The sequence below is a fragment of the Lucilia cuprina genome, chromosome 6, assembly GCF_022045245.1.
Source record: "Lucilia cuprina isolate Lc7/37 chromosome 6, ASM2204524v1, whole genome shotgun sequence".
Classification (NCBI taxonomy): domain Eukaryota; kingdom Metazoa; phylum Arthropoda; class Insecta; order Diptera; family Calliphoridae; genus Lucilia; species Lucilia cuprina.
The window spans coordinates 29,169,549-29,194,062 of NC_060954.1; the positions used below are offsets into that span (position 1 = coordinate 29,169,549).

Below are 24,514 nucleotides of genomic sequence, written 5' to 3' on the forward strand. Positions count from 1 at the left end.
TCCTGCCATTTAATGGAAGTATATGTGAATTTCAGGCATGCAGTAATTATCTGAGACAGATGTACGGAAACCAGTCCCTATTCAATCTGTAAGAGTGCCGGGAAAATGCCATCCGGCCCTGCAGCTTTATAGGGAGCGAAGAACGTGATTGTCCTTTTAACCATATCAAATGTAATTACAATTTCCCTGTTAGCCTCCCCTTCCTCCAATATCGGTTCATCTATGTTATTCGATATACCGGGTGGGAAATGAGAGTTTATTAGGAGCCTCCTGTCCGTGTCAGCGACCATAAATTACGGTTGGACATGAGTTTTGAATAGGATTTTTTATCTTCGATATATCATTTACGTAGTCTACCTGTTCACAGAAAATTTTCGAGGAGTCTTCTTGGTTTAACGAACAAATTTCATGTACACACCAAGTTTACAGCGATACTCATCCCAGTATACTGCGGTCATTTTATGCCGTACCTGGTTAAATCGACCTATCGATCTTTTGATGAAAAAGACGTTACCACTAACTTTTGTAAATTTATTTTTGATTCTGCTTCGACGTTGGTGGTAATGTCGGAGAATCGAAAGGCAGGTAAACAGATGCCACGACCTTGCTTCAGCACCGTTGTATCAGCGTAGAAAAGTTGGAAATTTACGTGGTTTAATCCAGAAACCTTGTTGCGAATCGTGCAATGTTCCTGTATTGAAACTTTTTGTATCTTACCTGTGTTAATTTTTGTCATCAGAGTGTTGGTAGCCGTCTCACTCCGATGGAGGTCTATTTAGATAACCTCAGTCTTCCAGCGAGTAAGTGATCACCTCCCCGCTCATTGGATTTGACTTCTCAGGGTAACCTGATATGGCTAGTGGGTACCATTGATGGCACTACGGTGACCTTATCAGGCATATGATGAGCAGACGTTTTAATCAACATGTTCGGGGCCGGTTTTGACAGCAGTTACAACCGGCGCCCCGCCAATTTTGGAAAGGGCAGCATCGCCTTCTTTTAGCAAGTTAGTAGTAATTGTTTCTGTATAGAGAGAAACAAAAGTGTGTTAACAAAAAATGCTCCGCTTATTAATTTTATAAATTTCCGCATATGTTCCATGGAGTAATACATTGTTTATCGGGATGTTCTCACTTAACTATTTATATGTTTAGAATGGTATTGATGTATACTTTAATATTTTTATAATTCTAACTGCTCATATCTGCAGCCCTTCGCATAAGTTTTGATGGCATAAAAATCCAAAATGCAATAATTGCAAAACTTTTTTGGAATATAAAAAAATTCGATAACTGTTTTCAAGTGGAATTTCAAATAAATGCTAAAGAAGACTATATAACAAGTAAAAGGAAAATTTATATTTTTTCGCACGTGCGAGCCACATTCAAGGATCGCATGGCTTTTTGTTAGGGCTTGAGTTAAATATAGATCGTCATTAAAATTGTTAGAGGCAATTATGTATAGGTACATAAAACGTTATGAGCTTTAAAACAATCTTATATTGGAAACCTAATATGGGCAATAGGGAGTAATAATAAACCGATCGACATACAAATTTGGTTGAAAGCTTTTGGTTTGTGTCGAATTTTATGACTATATTGATATTTTTAAGTCCGTTTTGAGCATTAATGCCATTTTCTAATAGATACCCATGCGAAGCAATAGAGTTAATTATGGATTCAACTTTCATAAGTTCATTCTTATATAGGCATTAGAGTAAAGTTTGGACACGTGATTGTGGAATCGTAATTGTAGTGCGGGGGTTTTGGGGCTGTGAAGTACAACATGTTCCAATGCAGCTAGAGGATCAGTCGCAGTGGCTAATGAGTCCTGAACACCTTTTCAGTTTTTACAAATGGTGCATTGGACTGAGGTGCTGTTACGCTTTATGCGTTCACGAATTATTAAATAAAACCAGACATCAGGACCTGCATTCAAAGCAAAGGTTTTCTATAAAATCATTCATTCGAATTAATTCATAAGCTAAATTTCTTTAAAAATGTTGAATTCATTACTTGTATAATTCATTCTTTAATTCCTTGCTGAATGATTTCAATTTTTTCGAATTCAAATCTATTACAAAATAGCTTTAATCGTTTTTTCTTCATTCATTTTGAAGGGAAATAAAGAAAGCTTTTAAATAAAAATGTATATACATTAGAGGATATTTTGTTTTTAAAAATTTTATTTTGTATTTTACAAATACAAATTTTACATAATTTCAGCTAATTAAATATGTTTAAACAAAAGACAAGCTCTATATTTTAGATGAAATTAAACTAAAATAAATATTTAAATTTACATATATGACAAATCTTACTCGAAACATATTATTTATAAAGTTTTTCAAACGTTATTTTTGTCTTTTAAGGTATTTTCAGACTACAATACTGAATATTAATACTTGTCAGAAAATCATGTAGTATAATAAAATTTCGTAGTTTTAAATACAATTTTTTTTTAAAAAAATACTTCTGATTTTTATGACATATCAAAGTTGTAATTAAAAAAAGAAACGTTTGAAACAATTTTAATCTGAAAAAGTAAAATAAATTAAAAGTAAAATAAATTAAAAATAAACGAATTTATAAAGGTACCGATATACCGACCAAATTCTATAATATTTTTATTTTGAAATGTATTTAATAATATTTTCCAAATATAATTTCCATTCAAAAAAAGTTTGGACATATGAGTATAAACAGAATTGTATATTTCAAATTTGAAATAAATTTTAAATTTCAAATAAAAATTATATTTCCAAAATAATTGCTATCATGAGCGAATTAGAATTTTTATCTGATGAATCCATCGGTGATAAAAATTATGTGGTTCCTAGGCAAAAGCGAACAAGAAAGGTTATACGAAACCTAAAATAACAACTGATATATTATTTAAGAACTATTTTCAAATTAAACATTTATTTGAACAATCCTAATATACACATGCTTTAATATTTGTTAAATAAATTATACTTTATTTTTTTGTAATTTAAATTTTCGAATGTATTATGTATTGGATATGAATGGAATGACAATGAAAACTTGCAGCAATTCTTTTAAGCGTATGAATCTTTTGCTGCATTTACTGTAGCATAAGGATTCATAATCATAGTCCCTCTAAGTTAAAAAGAACATTATTCATAAGGCAAAACTAGCACCACAAAAGGCGTTCCTTGGCTAATTCTTTAGCGTTAGGGACCGATTCTGTTTTAAACAAACTTCAACGGAATTGTTATGTTTTAAGATCATAAACTAATGGTCACATACAATGTATGTATCTTTGTATATTGTACATAAATATTATATATCTATTTGCAGCACTAGTGCTATAACTAAAAAATAGAAAAATTTTCTTGTGCCCACAACTTGAGATTATATTAGTCAGAATTATCATTCTTATTATACAAACTTCAAATATTAACTGTAAAAAAGGTTATTTAAAACTTGTACGCATAAACTCTTTTATATAGAGATAAAAATAAATTTTAGTTTTTGAGATAAAACACACTGGATGCAAACGATAGGTTTTTCATTCAGTCTTCTACAAAATGAATTTGAGAAAAATTTTGTAATTCAATTTGGAGTAGATTTGAATTAAAAAAAAAATTTAATCATTCAAAGTAGAATGTAATTAAACATGAATGAATTCAGTATATGAATGAATTAAAATAAACTGAGAGCCTTTGAATTAAGCTATTGAATTAATTCCTGAGAATTAAAAAAGGATTGAAAGATTAAATTTTATATCTCTGAATTAAGATTTTGGTGAATTAAGCTCAAATTGAATTGATTAATTCGAAGCTCTGATTCAAAGCCTGCTTGGGGAAAAACTTTCAGTTGATAAAGCTATCGCATAGGTTGACAATCTTTGGCCGAGTACGACTCGGCTCGTAGGAACGAAAATTAATGGTAGTGTGTTCTTGTTAGCGTTTCTATTAATGTATCTTTAAGGTGTTTATGTTAAAAATGTTTAATATATTTTTTAAATAAAGCATTAATTAATTTTTTCCCTTGTTATGTGATGTTGGAGATTTCTAAACCGATTTGATTACAAAGCATCTTCAATCTTGTAGGTTGTAAGGGTTTTGTCATCAAATCCGCTAATTGATCTTGAGTAGAAATTTGTTGAATTTCAAGTTCTCTTTCACTGAATTTTTTACGAACAAAGAAGTGCTTCAAACTAATATGTTTTGTTCGTCTATGATATTGTGGATTTTGGGCCAATCGTACAGCAGCAGAATTATCAACGTAAAGTAAAGGAATGTCATTCAAACCAATTAAATCTGCGTACGCCTCTTGGTTAATAAAAATGCCATTATCATCTCTTTTTATTTCCAATCCTAGATAATAGCTTGCATCTTTGGTAGTTATTTTGAATTCTCTCTTAATTCTGTTAAAAAAAAACTTCCAACTCTTTGGGATCTGTAGCATCTACTAGGCCATCAAATTGAGATATATGCATGTTTTGACTAGCAGCTACACTACAATTTGGCTACAGGGCTAAATGTTTCATTGTAATCTACACCTTTACGCTGTTTAAAGCCTTTTATTACCAATCTTGTTTTATATTTGTCTATACTTCCATCAGGATTAGTTTTCACTTAAAATAAATACCCACATTGATGGCAGAGCTTTGGAATCTTTTGAGAGATCAGCCATTTCCCACGTTTGGTTTTCCTTTAACGAATTCATTTCGGAATTCATGGCTTTCATCCATTCTTTCTTTTCTGCGCTATTAATTGCATCGCCAAATGTAACCGGAGTTTCAATTTGACTTACGAAATCTTGGGACGCCACAACGTAATCATCAAATCTTGAATTATGTAATAAGGTACGATCTCTAAGTCGTTTGCTCATCGGTTCCTCATCGTCATTAGTAAATGATCTCTTACGCTTATTTACCTCGAAACCGTGGAAATCACTTACATCTGAGTCTGAATAACCATCTTCTATACACTCTTCATAAAAATCGTTTTTTTCAGTATCTGAATTACCTTCCTGGTGACTAGGTTGGGATTCGCTTACAGCATACTGACTGTCCTGAGAAGTGCTTGGCTTGCTTAGATCCACTTCCTCATTTGGCTTTTCGTAATTTTTAAATTTTAATATAATTTCACCACTCCTACCTTCCGAAATATTCTCACTAGCATCTTGAAAATCATCACAATTTATTAGTTCTTCACTAAACTTAACATCTTTTGATAATAATATACTGTGATTTTCTTTTACATAAATTCGGTAACGTTCTTCTGTTTCATATCCAATTAAGTAGCCCTTGGTTGCTTTTGGATCCATTTTCTTTCTCTTCTGACTAGGAACATGGGCATAACATTCACTTCCAATTATTTTTAAATGATTTATTATAGGCTTTCTTCTAAACCATAGCTCATGTGGACTCTTACCTTCAACAGAAGTCTTTCGAGTTCGATTTAGTATGTATATGGCTGTGCGAACTAATTCAGCCCAAATGGCTTCAGGAAATTTAACGCTCTTATTTGAATACTTAAACGTTCGAGCCATTTCAATCACTGTTCTTTTTTCTCGTTCACTTGCACCGTTTTGTTGTGGTTTATAAGGAGCAGTCAACCTCTGTGTCACTTCATATACTTTTAAAATTTTACGTATTTCATAATTATCAAACTCACTTCCATTATTGCTCAAAAATTCTTTAATTAGATTTTCTTGGTTCTTTGCAAGAGCTTAAACTTCTTTCAGTGCATCTTTAACTTCAGATTTTTCTTTTAGTAAGTAGCCAAAACAGTATTTAGTATATGAATCTTTAAATATAACTAAATATTTGTTTTTACTAAAAGATACTGGAAATCTACCTCATACATCGGATGACATTAACTCGCCTCGACTACTAGCCTTCTCTCTACTTCCAAATGGTTGCCGATGAGACTTTCAATAAATGCAGGATTCGCATAACTTGTTGTCTAACTTAACATTAATACCAAGTTCTGTCTTGAGTTTTTGTTGAACATGTCGTTTATCTTGATGTCCCCATCGCTCATGATATAATTGCAAGGTATTATCAGCTTCTGTATAGTTAACTTCATTTATTGTTCTTGGGATGACTAGTTCGATATCTGCTTTGTATAGGGAACCTCCTTTTTCTCGATGCCCAACTAACAAAACTTCATTGTTTGATAAAAGTTTACAGACAGTAGCAGTCGACTTAAATTCACTATTTTTTTTATTTTATCTTGGGTAGACAATACGGAGAACAAGTTCCTGGATATGTTTGGAACATACCAAACATCTGTCAGATCAAATATGAGTACCTTGTTGTTTACTTTTGATTTGATCTCTATAGAGTCCTTCCCAAGGACATGCAAAATTTCTTTACCGGCAGCCTTAATTTTGCACGAGTTATTAAATTTTTCAAAGGTTTTAAAAAACTTCTATTATTCTTAACATGGGGAGTTGCACCATTATCAATCCACCAATCATTTGAAAAATCTTCATTAATTGCGTTTAGTTCATCACAAATTAATGGTAGTATTCGGTGAGATGTACATTGTTCTTCAGTAATCTTTTCTTTTACTGGCTTACCGTCGTTGATCCATTTTATGCAATCACGTACCCAATGGCGTTTCTTGTTGCAATAATTACAGACATCAGATTTCTTATTCTGTTTGTTACTTGCTGATGATGACTTCTAAAAGCTAAACCACTAAAGCTTTATCATTTTTCACAAGATTTGCTCCTTTGCAATTTCTTTCATACATACATAGTTGTGCTGACATTTCATCAAAATTATTTTCTTCATTCTTGGTTAAAAGCATCCAGCTTGATTTAAACGTATCAAATTGTGTTGGCAAAATCTGAAGAATTTTACATACTAATAAAACATCTGGCAGTTGATTTTCGTTCCTTGCTTTTAAACCGTTGTTCAGTTCCAACCATAAGCTTTTTAGTTTTGCAATACTTAGACTAACCTCTCCATTTGTGTTCCACATGAACGAAAAGAAATCAATACAGATTTTGAATAATTGATCTTTGGATCTCGTTTCAAATTGTAGCATTAATGATTCCCAAGCTTCTGCAGCAGTTTCTTTATCCATTATCTTTTGGTATACTTCATCTATTCACTATTTGCCTTTTTGAACAAATCTGTTTCATCTCTGTGTATCTTCTTTTCTTCAGCTGTTGCGGTGGTTGGTAGTGGTATTGGTTTCACTAACTTACCATCTATAACATTAACTGCTCCTTCATGATAATCCAATAAATCACGCATCTTGCGTTTTCAGATTGGATAATCCAATTCATTTTGAAGAGGCTTGATGTGTTTTGAAAAATCCATTTTTACCTACAGATTCTTCTTTTTTGTAGTAAATGTTTTATTTCGAATAAATTATTATGAGAATTGAAAAATTAACAAATACAAATATTACTAATATAAAAATACAATCAATATACAAAGTATTATACATAACATAACAATTTAATTCAACAGTTTGTTAACTATCAATATACAAAGTATTATACATAACATAACAATTTAATTCAACAGTTTGTTAACTTTTTGGTATTTTAATATTTGTCAATAATCTTTTAAACGGTGGAGTAGGGTCTTTTAACTATTTCTCCAATTTGCCTAATTGATTTTTGAGATTCACGCAGATTAATTATGATTAGTCTTTCCGACTCTGTAGTTTCTTTTCGTTTAGGAGGCATTTCCACAATTACTTTTTTTAAGTTACTTTTATAACCACGCGTGTCACCAAAATGTTGCTAATAATCTTAAAAAGGTTTATTCTTCCAATTTACTTTGTTTTGTTTTTGTAAAAGTGCCGTTATTTTCGCAATTAATAACAAAACGAACAATTAAGCACTCACTTTTAGGAGCAAAAATTTTACGCATATTTTGTTTTTGCTTTAAAGTTTAGAGTTTTAAAAATCTCATTAAATTTTTAAGTACATAATAACACCGTTATACAATTTTACATTTTTTTGTTTGACTTGAACGACACTATACACATATGAAACCTGAGATCATATATAGTAGAACTGCGTTTTCAGTTTTTCATTTTGTGATCTTTTTCCCCTTTTAAAGGTCTTTAAAGTTTTAGGCATATACAAATTTCAAAAAAATTATTTAAATAGTTCCGCTCATAAATGTTTCTTTATATGAATATAAAATGATATAGAATATTTCCAGAAATAGATACAATTTATTATTATTACTTTTCAGGGCGAAAAGTTAAATTAAATTATTAATGGTACAGATGTTAAAGAAAATTATAAAAATATAAGCGCTATTCTAAAATTAATAAATTATGACCTCCATTGTTAGATATTTGTTCTGACATGAAAATAGTTGCCATTTTAATGGGTTTAAAAAAAGGTTTTGCCAAAGACCAATGTTTTTTGTGTCTTTGGGAAGGTCGGCGCAAAGATCTTTGTTGCACCGACCACAAATGGCAGCCTCGTATTGTTCATCAGCTTTAAGGTGTTTTTGACCCCAACTAAAAAATTGTTAAATTGCAAGGAATTTCCAAACCTTCTATCACATATTGAAAAAAATAGTTGGAGGAGTTTAGATGTCATAATAGAAAATTTCTTAAATAATAGAAAATCTGAAAACTACGAAGAAATCTTCCGCAATCGGTGTGAATATGTCATTGAAAATACACTTCTTAGATAGGCACGTAGTTTTTTCCCCGATAATTTGGGTCATTTTAGTGATGGACCTAGCAATTATTGAAAATCGCTTTAGATGAAAGAGCACTTGTCGCATGCTCGCTAAATACTATTGTTCGATATGTCGAGATTCGAGAATCGTATTCTCCATAATGTATATATTTTCTCCATAAGGTATATATTTTTATATTTCTTCTTTCTTTTATATCTTTACTAGCATACCCTGGGTGCTTCGCTACCTTAAATAAAATACATACAAAATTTTGTTTACTTTTATAGAAAATTAAAATAATTTTTTTTTAATGTTTTACTTTTATACGTACAATATCATGTGAATATTATATTCGCATTCAGTAAGAAGCTTGTATTTTTAGTTTCATTCATTTAGCTTCCACATTATAGAAAATTTCAAAAGTAATATTTGAAGAAAAGTACTATAAAATACCTTTAATAGATTATCATTTAATCAAAAATTTTATGTTTCTGTGTTCAATTTTATATACAATTAAAAAATATAATTTGATGAATGAAAAAGTACCAAAAGTCCCTTTCAGTAGATTCTCATTCACTAAGGTTTTTACATTTTAAATTTTATTTTCAATATCTATGTTCAATATCGTAAAAATATTAAAAAGAACCATCGGAAAAACGAAAAAGTACAAAAATCTTACAGAATATTATTCAGTTAAAATTAATGTTCCTAGGTTGAATATTTTAGAAAATTAAAAAAGTACTCAATCGTCTTATCCTCAACTCAATCAGACGTGTCACGGTATTTTCTTAATCGTTATTTCATAAATAAAAAGTCAATCTCAAAAAACTCAACTCCGTCGTGTTTCTTTAGTTCTTTTTCTTTACCAAAACAATCTCTCTAAATTGTCGTTTTACAACAAACAAACAACAATATGCCCTCAGGGCCACCCAACCTTGGGGACAATAGATTCGCTTCTTTAGCGAATTCTAATAGTCCCAAAAGAAAACAAGTAGGAAAGTATAGTCGGGCATGGCCGACCATATGATACCCTACACCATGAGTATATTTTTACAATTTTTACTTTTATAAAATTTTTATTTTTTGTAAAGAAACTTTTATGTTGAATATTACCATAATTCCAAAATATTTAAGCCATTTATTGATAAAAAACTAAAATTTCTAAATGAGGCTTTATATAGGTCAAATATGGGCCGATCCTCGGTAAATTTGGGAAAAGGATATATTTCTAAATAACAGTTATATTTCTAAATAACAGTTAAAATCGGGAGGTACGGTTGTATGGGGGCTAGGTGAAATAATGGACCGATTTCAACCATTTTCAATAGGCTTTGTGCCAAAAAACATGCTTTGTCCAAATTTCATCAAATTATCTTGAAAATTGCGGCCTGTACCTTGCGCACAAGGTTTACATGGACAGCCAGCCAGCCGGACAGACGGACGGACGGACATGTCTTAATCGACTCAAAAAATGATTCTGAATCGATCGGTATACTTTAAGGTGGGTATTGGACCAATATTTTTGTATGTTACAAACATCAGCACAAACGTATAATACCCTCCCCACTATAGTGGTGTAGGGTATAAACATACAAAGAGTATCATTTGAAGGAAGAAAAAGTACCAAAAATGGAATAAATTTTACCTAATTGCAAAGTACTAATAAAAAGAGTACAATTTTCCCCCTTTTTGCTTAGAAATATACTTTTTCGAGAATAAAGTTTAGAAAATGTACCGTATTTAAATCTATATATCACAGATAAAACTCAAACGATTCAAATCATTTGTTCCAAAAAAATAGTGCTTTTAAAAAGTACTAGACAATTTACTTGAATTTGGTCCTATATAGGCCTTAGTACTCGAATTCCAAAATAATAATAATAATAATATACCAACAACTTATTTTATGTGAGTAAATAAACTACTTTTTCATATTTTATAAAAATTGGCCCAATGAGTTTCAATAAAATTAAATTTCCCGTTTTTTCTTTTTGGTATATTTTTCTCTAGTAAAATAGCAAACATTTTATTACAATAAATATTAAAGAGTTAAACTGTAATTTAATACATATATTTTTTAACTTTTGAAAGAAAGTAAATAGTGTTTTAAGAAAAAAAGTTTGCGAAATAGTTTGATACAATCTTCGTTACAAAATAATAATATAAAATTGTGATATTTTTTGCTTATTAGCAATTCCAAAGAAAAGAATCAAATTTGTCTAAGACATTCGTTTGTACGCACTGTACATAATTTATAATAAGCATGAAAATAATTTGTAAATTTGTCTTTTTCTTATCATAACATTGAGTAGGACCTTCATAATTGTTACTGAGATAATAAATTTCATTAGATTTTGGATAGGTCAACTTTTAAAGCCCTTCGAAAAGAATTTTCGAAGGTCATGCTCAAAAAATTGTTATGTTATTTAAATGATAAAAAGAATGTTTTTTACAATCTTATCTGTCAAAATTCCTGTTTGTTTACATAGAAAAAAAATCGCAAAAGGTGTAAAAATTTTAAAAAGTTCAGAAAATTATGGTTTTAAAGGAGTTTTCTAGGTCAATCGTGATTAAATGTCTTTGTTATCCTTCTCTCTTGATAAAAAAGAAAATCTTTAGCTCCGACATACGTTCTAAATCAGTTTCAACTATTTTTAACACGACCAATCACTTTCCACAAAAAACACGTTTTATTCGGAAAATTGGTCTTCCCAATAGATATAGTTATGATTTTCAGACATTCCACGTTTATAATAATATAATATATTAATATTAATAGTTAAAAAATTAAATAATTGCTAAAAACTCATATTTTTATTGTGTTTATTTGTTGCTTTTTCATTCTACACACACAGCTTTTTTTGACAGATGGGATTATTCTACAATAACAAATCGCCTGTTGTTTTTGTATTGTTGTATTTGTTGTAGCGACGAGGCTACCTTATTAAGTGTACACTGGTTCAGCCGTTTGGGCTGTGCAATGATGAATCAGTCAGTCAGTAACGCAACTCTTTTATATATATGTATAGATGATAACATGATTCTGGTGGGATTTTAAAGCTTTAAGTTTTTTTTACTGAATGCTGTACAATTCTTCTAGTTTTAATTATTTTTTATCCATTAACGTAATACTAGCAAGGCAAATTCCTTATACTTTTATAATTACAGTGCCTCGTATTATAATTGCTGCCATTTACAAACATTTAAATGAAACTATGAAACTGCTATGGAATGATGCTATGAGAATATCAACAGTACATGTTGATGATGTTTGTGCTGCCGTTTGGGAACTGGCCACAAGTTCAAAGGCTATACGTGAGACTTATAATATAGTTGATGATGCTGAATCTACACAAGGGACGATAAGTGATATATTAGCTGAAATATTCTCTATAAATATTGACTATTTTGGCATAGTAATGTCAAATCTTACTAAGGTATTTAAAAAAACATATTTAAGAATCATTTATATATTTAATGTAATAATTTGTTTAACAGCTAAGTCTTTCCGATACTGTTAGCGAAATTAATGATAAACATTTATCGCCTTGGGCGGAAATTTGCCAACAAAACGGTTTAACCAATACTCCACTCACACCCTATTTGGATGAAGAGCAATTGTATCATAAACACTTGAATTTGGATAATACGAAACTAAAAGAATTTGGCTATCAATTGAAACATCCCAAAGTTACTACTGATCTTGTTAAGGCCATGGTAGATGATTATATTGAACAGAATTATTTCCGAAATCATTAATTTTCTAAAACACAATCATCTCGATACTCTGATATATTAGTTAGGAATTTAATAGGAGTGCTGTGCTAAAAACGATAGACTGCACCTCATTTTTGTGGGTTACAATTAATTTTTTATATATGATATTTTCTTAAAAAGACATTTGGATATTATAGATAGATAGGTATACACATTTATGGAAAAACGAAACTTTTCTATTAAAAGTAGAACTAGCTGAACAAAAAAAATTGCTACAAAGTAAATATTACGTTCAATTAGTTCTGACTTAACTCAATATAATTTCTTAAAAAAAATTGTATGTATTAAAAACTATTATATATTTGTATTTGCCTTTATTCAAACTACAACTCGTCTTACAAACCTCTTCCCTCCCATAAAGTGTACTTATAGTATTATTGTAGTCATGCTATTGATCTTAATTCATAAATGTATTCTTTTTTTAATAATGAATTAAAAGCGCCTCTGTAATTTGATATTTAAAATATTATTTAAATATTATTAATGCTTTATTTCAAATAAATGATATTAAAAATTATTAAATTTAAAGAAAATTATACTTTATATTTTTTTGTCTTCTATTGCACACATTACAACAGAATCAACAAATATATTTTGCTGTGGTTATTATTTATACATTAAATGGTTCTATATAAAAAAAATTAAAGAAAAACTGTCATATTTGTGTGCCAAAATAAATGAAAATTTCAAGTTTAATAATTATGCTAATGAAACTTATTTGGTACTAAGCTTTAAATAAGGTTTTGTGGTAGGTATGTTGTAGGGTCCTATAGTTGAAACGAAAAGTCGACTTTTGCATTTTATGAAAAGTCGACTTTTCGATTTTTTGCATTTTATGAAAAGTCGAATTTTTGCATTTTATGAAAAGTAGACTTTCGACTTTTTGCATTTAGTTAAAAGACGATTTTTCGACTTTTTTCATTTAATTAAATGTCGATTTTTCGACTTTTAATATTTTATAAATAGTCGACTTTTCGACTTATCGACTTTTCGAATTTTTTCGACTATTTTCAATTTTTTTTCGACTTCTTTCGACGTTTTTCAAATTTTTGACTTCGACATTTTCCGACTTCTCGACTTTTTCCGACTTTTCGATTTTTTTCGACTTTTTCCGATTTTTTTCGACTTTTTCCGACTTTACGACCATTTTTGACTTTTGTTTACAAAGTTGACTTTTCGACTTTATTTACAAAGTCGACTTTTCGACTTTTTTCATAGACGATAGTCGAGTTATCGACTTTTTTGGAACAAAATAGTCGACTTCGACTTTTCGACAAAAAGTCGATTGTTCGATTATTCGAAAGCCGATTTATAGAACCCTAGTATGTTACTGATGTTTTTCTAATTTTGTTTACGCCTGTGTTCTTATTTCCTATCTATCGTTCACGTGTTTTTCACTTCAAAAGCATTCTATGTGGATTCAAAATCATAATATGTAATTTAATTTCAAGCATTTAAACGTTAAAGTTTTTGATTATTTTTCAAAATCTTTGAAAATTTTGAAACACAATTTTAGATAAACGCCGATATTTTTAACATCAACCGCCGCCGGCATTAATGTTTGACGGCGAAGATTTCTGGTTTGTTTACTTCTTTTTGTATTTTGTCACTACGACGAAATTCAATAACAAAAAGTAATACACCAAGCACTGCAGAATTCAATTAAGATGAGTTCCTGGAATCCAGAATTTGAAATATCGATTTCGGATTCCGAAGATGAAGGTGATCAATTACAGAAAAAGTTCAGCGGTCGAGAATCTATTATATTTGTTATTGATGCCAATTTGTATAATAGATCGGAATTATTGGACAATGCATTGGTAATTTTACGTAGAGCATTTTTATCGGGCCTCCTGGTAAATGATAGGGACTTAATAGGTTTGATATTTGCAAACACAAAACATTCGCCTGAACCCCATGAGCCCAACTGTTTGGATGACATTATAATGCCAGAGAAATGTGCTGTATTTTTACCACCACGTCAACTAAACACTGCTATTGTTCAAATGTTTCTGAGATTCGTCGAAACGGCGCCAACACAATTTGATGAAATATATGGCGTAGCGCCAGAGGATGAAGGTTGTAATTTTTCACACATGCTCAGGCTTTGTATGGATTTAGTTCAGCATTGCAACTATCTGATTGATAATACCACAATTGTTTACCTAACCGACATTGAGCTTCCACATCCTCATGATTCTGAATGTTATAGACAAGTTCTACAAAAAGCTGCCGACTTAAAGGGAAAAGATGTAGAATTTCATCTGATACCCATGATAGACATCTTTAATTATGATTTATTTTATAAAGAGTTTATTTGTTTAATTCAGGACACAGATATAGACTGTTTCGAGCCAACTGATCCTAAAAGATTGCGCGAAATGTTAGCCAATCGTAAGTTTAAGCAACATTATGTACGCCGCTCATTGGGACATTTTAAATTTACGTTGGGTCCTAATTTGGTACTCTCAGCCCAATATTTCAACTATTACCAAAAGGGTAAGAAACCGCAGAAAGTTCTATTGCAACGAACTGATAGTGCTGTGGTACGTAAACATCGTATTACGCAGGTACGTAAGCAGGATAAGGAAATGGATGCAGCAGAAGTAAAAGATGTTAATATAAAAAACGCTTGGTACGAAATAAATTTGGGTTCCGAAAAAATGCGTTTGTCCTATGAGCAGGTGAATAGAGTACGTAACCTTCACCCGCCTGGAATGTCGCTATTAGGATTTAAGCCACGTTCTTCTTTGGCAAGCGCAATATATTGCAAAACAGCCAACTTTATGTATCCAGATGATATACATATTGAGGGTTCTAAACGTCTATTCCGTGCACTTTGGGAAAAATGCATAGAAAAAGAAAAAATTGCCATTTGTCTTTTTATGTGTAGAAGAAAATCCATGCCTCGTTATGTAGCCCTGGTGCCAGTTGAGAAAAATACTGATTCCGAAACACATGAAGCCATTATGCTAAATGATGGCTTTAAGATTGTGTATTTGTGTTGCGCTACTTATATACGCAGTTTTAATTTAAGTGATTGGAATACACCGGATAACGATGCCAACGATGATGGATTACAGGTCTGTGAGAAACTAATGAAAAAATTCCGTTTAGATTATAAGCCAGACATCTTATATGATCCGGATTTGGATCAATTACAATCGAAACTTTTGAGTTTAGCTTTTAATGTTAGTTATGAAACATTGGGCAGTCAATATTTTCCTAATCCTGATATTCAAACACAACGTATACAAAAACTATTACCCACCTTTGAAGAAGTATTTGGCACGGAAATTCCAGAGGTATCGAAACGTTCTTCGGATAAAACATCCGGTTCATCGAACATCGCTAAGAAACCTAAATTATCAGCAGATTTTGATGTTAAAAATGAAGCTTATATTAAGGAAATGATTAAAAATAAGTCCTTGAATTCTTGTACCAAGGATCAATTGATGGAAATCTTAAGTACTCATTTCAATAAGAAAGCTCCTAAAACTATCAAAAAACAAGATCTAATAGATATTATTTATAATTTATAAATATCTTTGTTATTTGATAATAATTTATCTCTAGTATTTGTTATACTGTAAGTCAGAGCTACTAATCTGTTTCTTAATAAAAGTAAAAATTAATATGCATGTAGTCTTTTGATTAATTTATTCTTTCAAGTTTTATTAATGGGTCTTAGAATTAATCTATATATATGTATAAAAGAGAAGCGTTACTGACTGACTGATTCATCATCGCACAGCCCAAACGGCTGAACCTAGAATCATGAAATTTTGCCTGTAGATATGTTTTTGGTTATGTAGATCCACTAAGGATGGATTTTTGGAAATTTGCACATTTACGGGTAAAAAGGGGAAAAAACGGGTAAAAACGGTTTTCTTAATTATCTTACACAATATTAGTGATACAAGAAAAATTTTAAATGCACCTGTATCTACTCCTGAAATGAGCAGATGGGTGTCTGGTACTTTTTTGAAAATCGTACTTTTAAAGGGTAAAAAGTGTAACAAAAGTGATTTATGTACCTTTTTGGTACCAAAGTTTTTTCTAAATATTTTGGATTCATCTCTCAAAATTATGAGACACATGTTTCATACTTTTTTTAAAATTCAGTCCTTTTTGGGTGTAAAAAAGAGAAAACTGTATTTATGGTACTTTTTTTAACACTTTAAGAAAACTTTTATTGATGTATACTTATTAGATATACATATTATACGGACTTACTCTGTAATATTTATTTAAAAAAATATTTGCTATTTTTTGTGAAAAAATACCAAAAAGGTGAAAACGGGAAATTAACTTTTATTCAAACTCATTGAGCCAATTTTTATAAAATTTGAATTATTTTTAATTAACTCACAAAAAAAGCTATTGATATATTATTTTGAAATTCAGGTACTAAGGCCTCTATAGGATCAAGTATTTATAAATTCTTAAAAGCGATGATCTTCGCTAATACCCGCATTTTTTAACAGAAATTATTTAATCAAAATAATCAAGAGTCATACACTTCTAGTAGGATAAGGCCAAAAGTTCTAATAAATAATTAATAAAATTTAAATAATACTAAAGTCGTTTCATACAATTGCAAAAATTGTTTTTTTTTCACGTGTATGCTTATTGCAAATGTACGATATTTTAGTTAAATAACTTTTATCTAATTTACTATTTCTACACACTTTAAAAATATTTGACATCCTTCGACAAAAAGAAAAATAAATCAAATTTATTTTACAACAAATTATTTTGGTTTTGTTTTATGAATTAGGGATATTGCCATACAATTAAATAAATCCACCTTTTTTATTCAAAAAATCCCACTTAATATTTGCTTACACAATATTTTTTCAAATAATGATAAACAAATAGAAAATTCGAACTTCAAAAACAAAAAGTCATTAAAAACCTCTAATAAACATTAATAATAACGATTTTAATTTTTCCACTCATAACTATCAAAAGCTATATAATATCTGTAAAAATCGAAGAAGACCCGAGCAACGCCGGGTACATTTAGCTAGTTTGTTATAAATTTGTACATCCTTGAAACTTTGAAGTCCTTTAAAAAAAGAAAGGATCAGAAAATAAAAAACTGAAAACACAGATTTACTATATACGACCTCCAGTTTCATGTGTATGTGGACTTGTTCAAGTCCAAAAAGTACGATCTAATATTTTTGTAATCTTAATTGCTGTATCGATAAAAGTATTTTTTTTAATGAACTTAATAATATGTTTTTTTTCTGTTTAGGCTTAACTTATAAAGCTATAAGAACGAAATTTAAACATGTGTTAAAGTATATGCATGGTTTCAACATATATTTTTTTAAAAACACATATTGGAAATTCTTAAGGATATAAAAGGATACATTTTTCAAGACATTTTTACAACTTTTCGTCCTGAAAAGTAAAAATAAAAAGAATTCCTTTCATAAGTGAGTGAAGATAAATATGCCGAGTTAAATATGTAATGACGTAAAGAGTTACGTCATTACATATTTGCAAATATGTCTAACGTAGTTGAAAAATATGGGTTAAATACATATTTGACATATTTCCAAATATGTTTTTGTATTTTCCCCGCATTTCTAGCAAAATTAATATTTTTAAAATAATTAAAAACCTCAAATGACAGGAAGTTGATCCCCTACCCTTAAATTTAAATGCACATATTTAAAAAACGCCATGTTTTGACTTTTAACACCTTTTCATAGTAGTTGAAAAATTATTCGAAAACCTTAAGTTTTTCCTCCATGAAATGCTGCAAACGGACGGGGCATAGTTCAAATAAAAGGGAATCGAATCCCCTACCGAAATCTTAAAATATATTTTAAAAAATTTGAATTTTCGATTTTTGTCGATTTTTTTCAAAATTAAAATTTTAACTTTTGTCCCAACCAAAAGGGTTATTAGGACGGATCATACCTCAAATTAAATGGAATCGAACCCTCTACCGTAACATATATGTAAATTTTCAAAAAATTATTTTTTCGATTTGTGCCGATTTTTTCAAAATTAAAATTTTACAAAATTTTAACTTTTGTCCCCACCAAAAGGGTTAATGGGGCGAGTCATACCTCAAATTAAAGGGAATCGATCCCTATACCGTAACATTTAAGTACATTTTAAAAAAATATTTTTTTCGATTTTTGTCGATTATTTAAAAATTAAAATTTTACAAAATTTTAACTTTCGTCCCCACCAAAAGGGCTAATGGGGCGAGTCATACCTCAATTTAAACAGAATCGATCCCTCTACCGTAACATTTAGGTACATTTTTAAAAAGAGGAAAATTCGATTTGTGACGATTTTTTTTAAATTAAAATTTTACAAAATTTTAACTTTCGTCCCAACCAAAAGCGTTAATGGGGAGAGTCACACCTCAAATTAAAAGGGAATCGATCCCTCTACAGTAACATTTAGGTACATTTTTAAAAAAATATTTTTCGATTTTTGTCGATTTTTTAAAAATTAAAATTTTACAAAATTTTAACTTTCGTCTCCACCAAAAGCGTTAATGGGGGGAGTCATACCTCAAATTAAAGGGAATCGATCCCTCTACCGTAACATTTAAGTACATTTTAAAAAAGAGAAAAATTCGATTTTTGACGATTTTTTTAAAATTAAAATTTTACAAAATTTTAACTTTCGTCCCCACCAAAAGGCTTAATGGGGCGAGTCATACCTCAAATTAAAGGGAATCGAACTCTCTACCGTAACATTTATGTATATTTTCAAAAAGTGGAAAATTTGATATTCAAATACTTTTTTAAAAAAATTAAATTATTCTATTTTTAAGATGTTTTAAACAATTTGAATAAAGTCATTGCGTGTTTGCGGCATTAACCTTGAAAATCCATTCTTCTCGCATGGTCAATTGTATGTCGCCTGTTCCCGTGTCGGAACACCATCAGCATTATTTATTTACGCGCCAGGCAACAAAACTAAAAATGTCGTGTATCATAAAGCATTGCAATGAAGTAAACTACGATATCACTGCAAAGCAACAGAAAAAAGTATTCCTTTATTTTAATTGGTTCCTGAACATCGATCTTTCAATCAAAATGTAAATATAACACCATATATTGTACATATTTTCAAATCAAATGTAATTTAAATACACCTCAAACCTACATAAATAAAAATTATCATTTAAAAGTACGTTGTTTGTCTCCATAGCAGAAATATAGAAGGTGATGTCAATCTCTCATTATTTTTTTAAATTCTTTATCTGACATGCTTAAGGATTTTGAAATTTTCGTTAAATTAGTGATACCATATACATATTAATTTTTCCCATTTTATAATGAAATTTCTATATATTCTTTGAAGTTTATGTAAAAAATTTATAAAAATAATTTCAATTCAGTTAGAAAATATTATAAAAATTGTTCTTTTGAATAAAATCACATTTATATTAAAATCTTTGAAAACTAATTTGTAAAATTAATTAGAGAATAAATATGAGCTGCATTTTCCCGAACTGCGAAAATACGAAATACTTCTGCAAAAAATCCAATGTAAGAAATTTTTAAAGTCCCTATATTACCGGGTAAACGCCAACAGTGGCTTGAAAGATGCAAAACCAACGAAGAAAATTTTGTTCAGATCATTTAATTAAAAGTGACATTACAATCAATTCAAAACGTGCAAGATTGGATAGAGATGCTATCCCAATAACTACTAGGTATGTTATATAAGCCAAATACCAACTTTTTAAACCATTTGGAATACTTAAATTCAATTTTTTTAAGATATAATGAAAGTTTACTGTCAAGTAACCCAAATTATATATCAAATATGTTAAATTTATCTAAAATTGATTTAGATAAGAAAATTGTTAAACGATTTTATCTAGGCCGAACATTTTTCCGAATTAGGTTTTTAAACCGTCATTTAAAAGAAAACAAATATTCACACATCAATAAAAAAAATGAAAAAAATTCTCACTTAATAAACCCGAAATGTGTTTTATTTATAAGTTTGTAGAGGAAATCAGCAATTTAATTAACTTCCTTTAATATAACATAAATTTTATTTAGATAAATTAAATACATATTTTTTGTAAAATATTTCTTGAAATCCATTATTATTTTTAACATGTGGCAACTCTGTATATAAAGTTTAAAATAAGGAAAACGTCAAAAAACCTTATTTAAATTTAATTTTTTTGATTGAGACTACCTTCTATATTTCTGCTATGGTTTGTCTCATACATATGTACTTTAGGGTTATAACTATTTTTGGGCGGCAAATATTTTTGGACAAACATTTTGAAAAATGATAAAATTTTTGACGGAAACATCAAACAATTTAATTATGTATATATGTACATATATTAAGGTGGTCCCAAAATTGAATGAAAATGAAAATTTTGTTCATTCTAAGATATAATTCTCAAACAAAAAGGTATCTCTGTTGTTTTATGATATTGTATATTTTTATTTCTTTGTAATTCTTGTAAAAATTTTAAACTTTTACGAAGAAATGTAATATGTTCATTATTTTTGAACTAACACAAACATTTTTTATACGTCATTAAAATGACCTCTCAAAGCCCATCAGTACTTGTTTTTTCTCCATGTAAACAGAACCACCTTAACATACATAGTTCATATGTATGTATGCATTTATATGTGTATACGTCACACAGCATCATCGCTATTTTGTATCAAAAAACCCACTCAATGTGAAGACAAAAGTTAAAATTTTGTAAAATTTTAATTTTTAAAAAATCGACAAATATCGAAAAAATTATTTTTTGAAAACGTACTTAAATGTTACGGTAAAGGGATCGATTCCCTTTAATTTGAGGTATGACTCGCCCCATTAACCCTTTTGGTGGGGACGAAAGTTAAAATTTTGTAAAATTTTAATTTTAAAAAAATCGTCAAAAATCGAATTTTTCTCTTTTTAAAAATGTACTTAAATGTTACGGTAGAGGGATCGATTCTCTTTAAATTAAGTGAGTGAAGATAAATATGCCGATAAATATGTCTCACGTAGTTGAAAAATATGGGTTAAATACAAATTTGACATATTTCCAAATATGTTTTTGTATTTTCCCCGCATTTCTAGCAAAATTAATATTTTTAAAATAATTAAAAACCTCAAATGACAGGAAATTGATCCCCTACCCTTAAATTTAAATGCACATATTTAAAAAACGCCATGTTTTGACTTTTAACACCTTTTCATAGTAGTTGAAAAATTATTCGAAAACCTTATGTTTTTCCTCCATGAAATGCTGCAAACGGACGGGGCATAGTTCAAATAAAAGGGAATCGAACCCCCTACCGAAATCTTAAAATATATTTTCAAAAATTTGAATTTTCGATTTTTGACGATTTTTTTTAAATTAAAATTTTACAAAATTTGGGGGGAGTCATACCTCAAATTAAAGGGAATCGATCCCTCTACCGTAACATTTAAGTACATTTTAAAAAAGAGAAAAATTTAATTTTTGACGATTTTTTAAAATTAAAATTTTACAAAATTTTAACTTTCGTCCCAACCAAAAGGGTTAATGGGGCGAGTCATACCTCAAATTAAAGGGAATCGAACCCTCTACCGTAACATTTAAGTACATTTTTAAAAAGAGGAAAATTCGATTTTTGACGATTTTTTTTAAAATTAAAATTTTAACTTTCGTCCCCACCAAAAGCGTTAATGGGGGGAGTCATACCTCAAATTAAAGGGGATCGATCCCTATACCGTAACATTTAAGTACATTTTTAAAAAGAGAAAAATTCGATTTTTGACGATTTTTTTTTTTAAATTAAAATTTTACAAAATTTTAATTTTCGTCCCCACCAAAAGGGTTAATGGGGCGAGTCATACCCCAAATTAAAGGGAATCGATCCCTCTACCGTAACATTTATGTATATTTTCAAAAAGTGGAAAATTCGATATTCAAATATTTTTTAAAAAAATTAAATTATTCTATTTTTAAGATGTTTTAAACAATTTGAATAAAGTCATTGCGTGTTTGCGGCATTAACCTTGAAAATCCATTCTTCTCGCATGGTCAATTGTATGTCGCCTGTTCCCGTGTCGGAACACCATCAGCATTATTTATTTACGCGCCAGGCAACAAAACTAAAAATGTCGTGTATCATAAAGCATTGCAATGAAGTAAACTACGATATCACTGCAAAGCAACAGAAAAAAGTATTTCTTTATTTTAATTGGTTCCTGAACATCGATCTTTCAATCAAAATGTAAATATAACACAATATATTGTACATATTTTCAAATCAAATGTAATTTAAATACACCTCAAACCTACATAAATAAAAATTATCATTTAAAAGTACGTTGTTTTTCTCCATAGCAGAAATATAGAAGGTGATGTCAATCTCTCATTATTTTTTTAAATTCTTTATCTGACATGCTTAAGGATTTTGAAATTTTCGTTAAATTAGTGATACCATATACATTTTAATTTTTCCCATTTTATAATGAAACTTCTATATATTCTTTGAAGTTTATGTAAAAAATTTATAAAAATAATTTCAATTCAGTTAGAAAATATTATAAAAATTGTTCTTTTGAATTAAATCACATTTATATTAAAATCTTTGAAAACTAATTTGTAAAATTAATTAGAGAATAAATATGAGCTGCATTTTCCCGAACTGCGAAAATACGAAATACTTCTGCAAAAATTCCAATGTAAGAAATTGTCCCTTTATTACCAGGTAAACGCCAACAGTGGCTTGAAAGATGCAAAACCAACGAAGAAAATTTTGTTCAGATCATTTAAATAAATGTGACATTACAATCAATTAAAAACGTGCAAGATTGGATAGAGATGCTATCCCTAACTACTAGGTATGTTATATAAGCCAAATACCAACTTTTTAAACCATTTGGAATACTTAAATTCAATTTTTTTAAGATATAATGAAAATTTACTGTCAAGTAATCCAAATTATATATAAAATTTGTTAAATTTATCTAAAATTGATTTAGATAAGAAAATTGTTAAACGATTTTATCTAGGCCGAACATTTTTCCGAATTAGGTTTTTAAACGGTCATTTAAAAGAAAACAAATATTCACACATCAATAAAAAAATGAAAAAAATTCTCACTTAATAAACCCGAAATGTGTTTTATTTATAAGTTTGTAGAGGAAATCAGCAAGTTAATTAACTTCCTTTAATATAACATGAATTTTATTTAGATAAATTAAATACACATTTTTTGTAAAATATTTCTTGAAATCCATTATTATTTTTAACATGTGGCAACTCTGTATATAAAGTTTAAAATAAGGAAAACGTCAAAAAACCTTATTTAAATTTAATTTTTTTGATTGAGACTACCTTCTATATTTCTGCTATGGTTTGTCTCATACATATGTACTTTAGGGTTATAACTATTTTTGGGCGGCAAATATTTTTGGACAAACATTTTGAGAAATGATAAAATTTTTGACGGAAACATCAAACATTTTACTTATGTATATATGTACATATATTAAGGTGGTCCCAAAATTGAATGAAAATGAAAATTTTCTTCATTCTAAGATATCATTCTCAAACAAAAAGGTATCTCTGTTGTTTTATGATATTGTATATTTTTATTTCTTTGTAATTCTTGTAAAATTTTAAACTTTTACGAAGAAATGTAATATGTTCAATATTTTTGAACTAACACAAACATTTTTTATACGTCATTAAAATGACCTCTCAAAGCCCATCAGTACTTGTTTTTTCTCCATGTAAACAGAGCCACCTTAACATACATAGTTCATATGTATGTATGCATTTATATGTGTATACGTCACACAGCATCATCGCTATTTTGTATCAAAAAACCCACTCAATGTGAAGACAAAAGTTAAAATTTTGTAAAATTTTAATTTTTAAAAAATCGACAAAAATCGAAAAAATTATTTTTTGAAAACGTACTTAAATGTTACGGTAAAGGGATCGATTCCCTTTAATTTGAGGTATGACTCGACCCATTAACCCTTTTGGTGGGGACGAAAGTTAAAATTTTGTAAAATTTTAATTTTTAAAAAATCGTCAAAAATCGAATTTTCCTCTTTTTAAAAATGTACTTAAATGTTACGGTAG

At 29.2% G+C, this 24,514-nt stretch overlaps 2 protein-coding genes and 1 pseudogene across 2 annotated transcripts in view; all 3 read left to right on the forward strand.

Moving 5' to 3' along the window:
• LOC111688008 (uncharacterized protein CG5098) overlaps window positions 1–24,514 on the forward strand; it is a 64,135-nt gene that overhangs the window by 33,188 nt on the left and 6,433 nt on the right. The gene's annotated exons all lie outside the window — the stretch shown is intronic.
• Window positions 11,698–12,630, forward strand: LOC124420492 (annotated as a pseudogene).
• LOC111681527 (ATP-dependent DNA helicase 2 subunit 1) lies at window positions 13,900–16,075 on the forward strand. Its single transcript, XM_023443363.2, has one exon. The coding sequence runs from the start codon at window positions 14,085–14,087 to the stop codon at window positions 15,957–15,959; it is 1,875 nt and encodes a 624-aa protein (XP_023299131.2). The 5' UTR covers window positions 13,900–14,084; the 3' UTR covers window positions 15,960–16,075.

Coding starts and splice junctions, on each gene's coding strand:
- LOC111681527 (XM_023443363.2), top strand. CDS start 14,085: ATGAGTTCCTGGAATCCAGAATTTGAAATATCGATTTCGGATTCCGAA.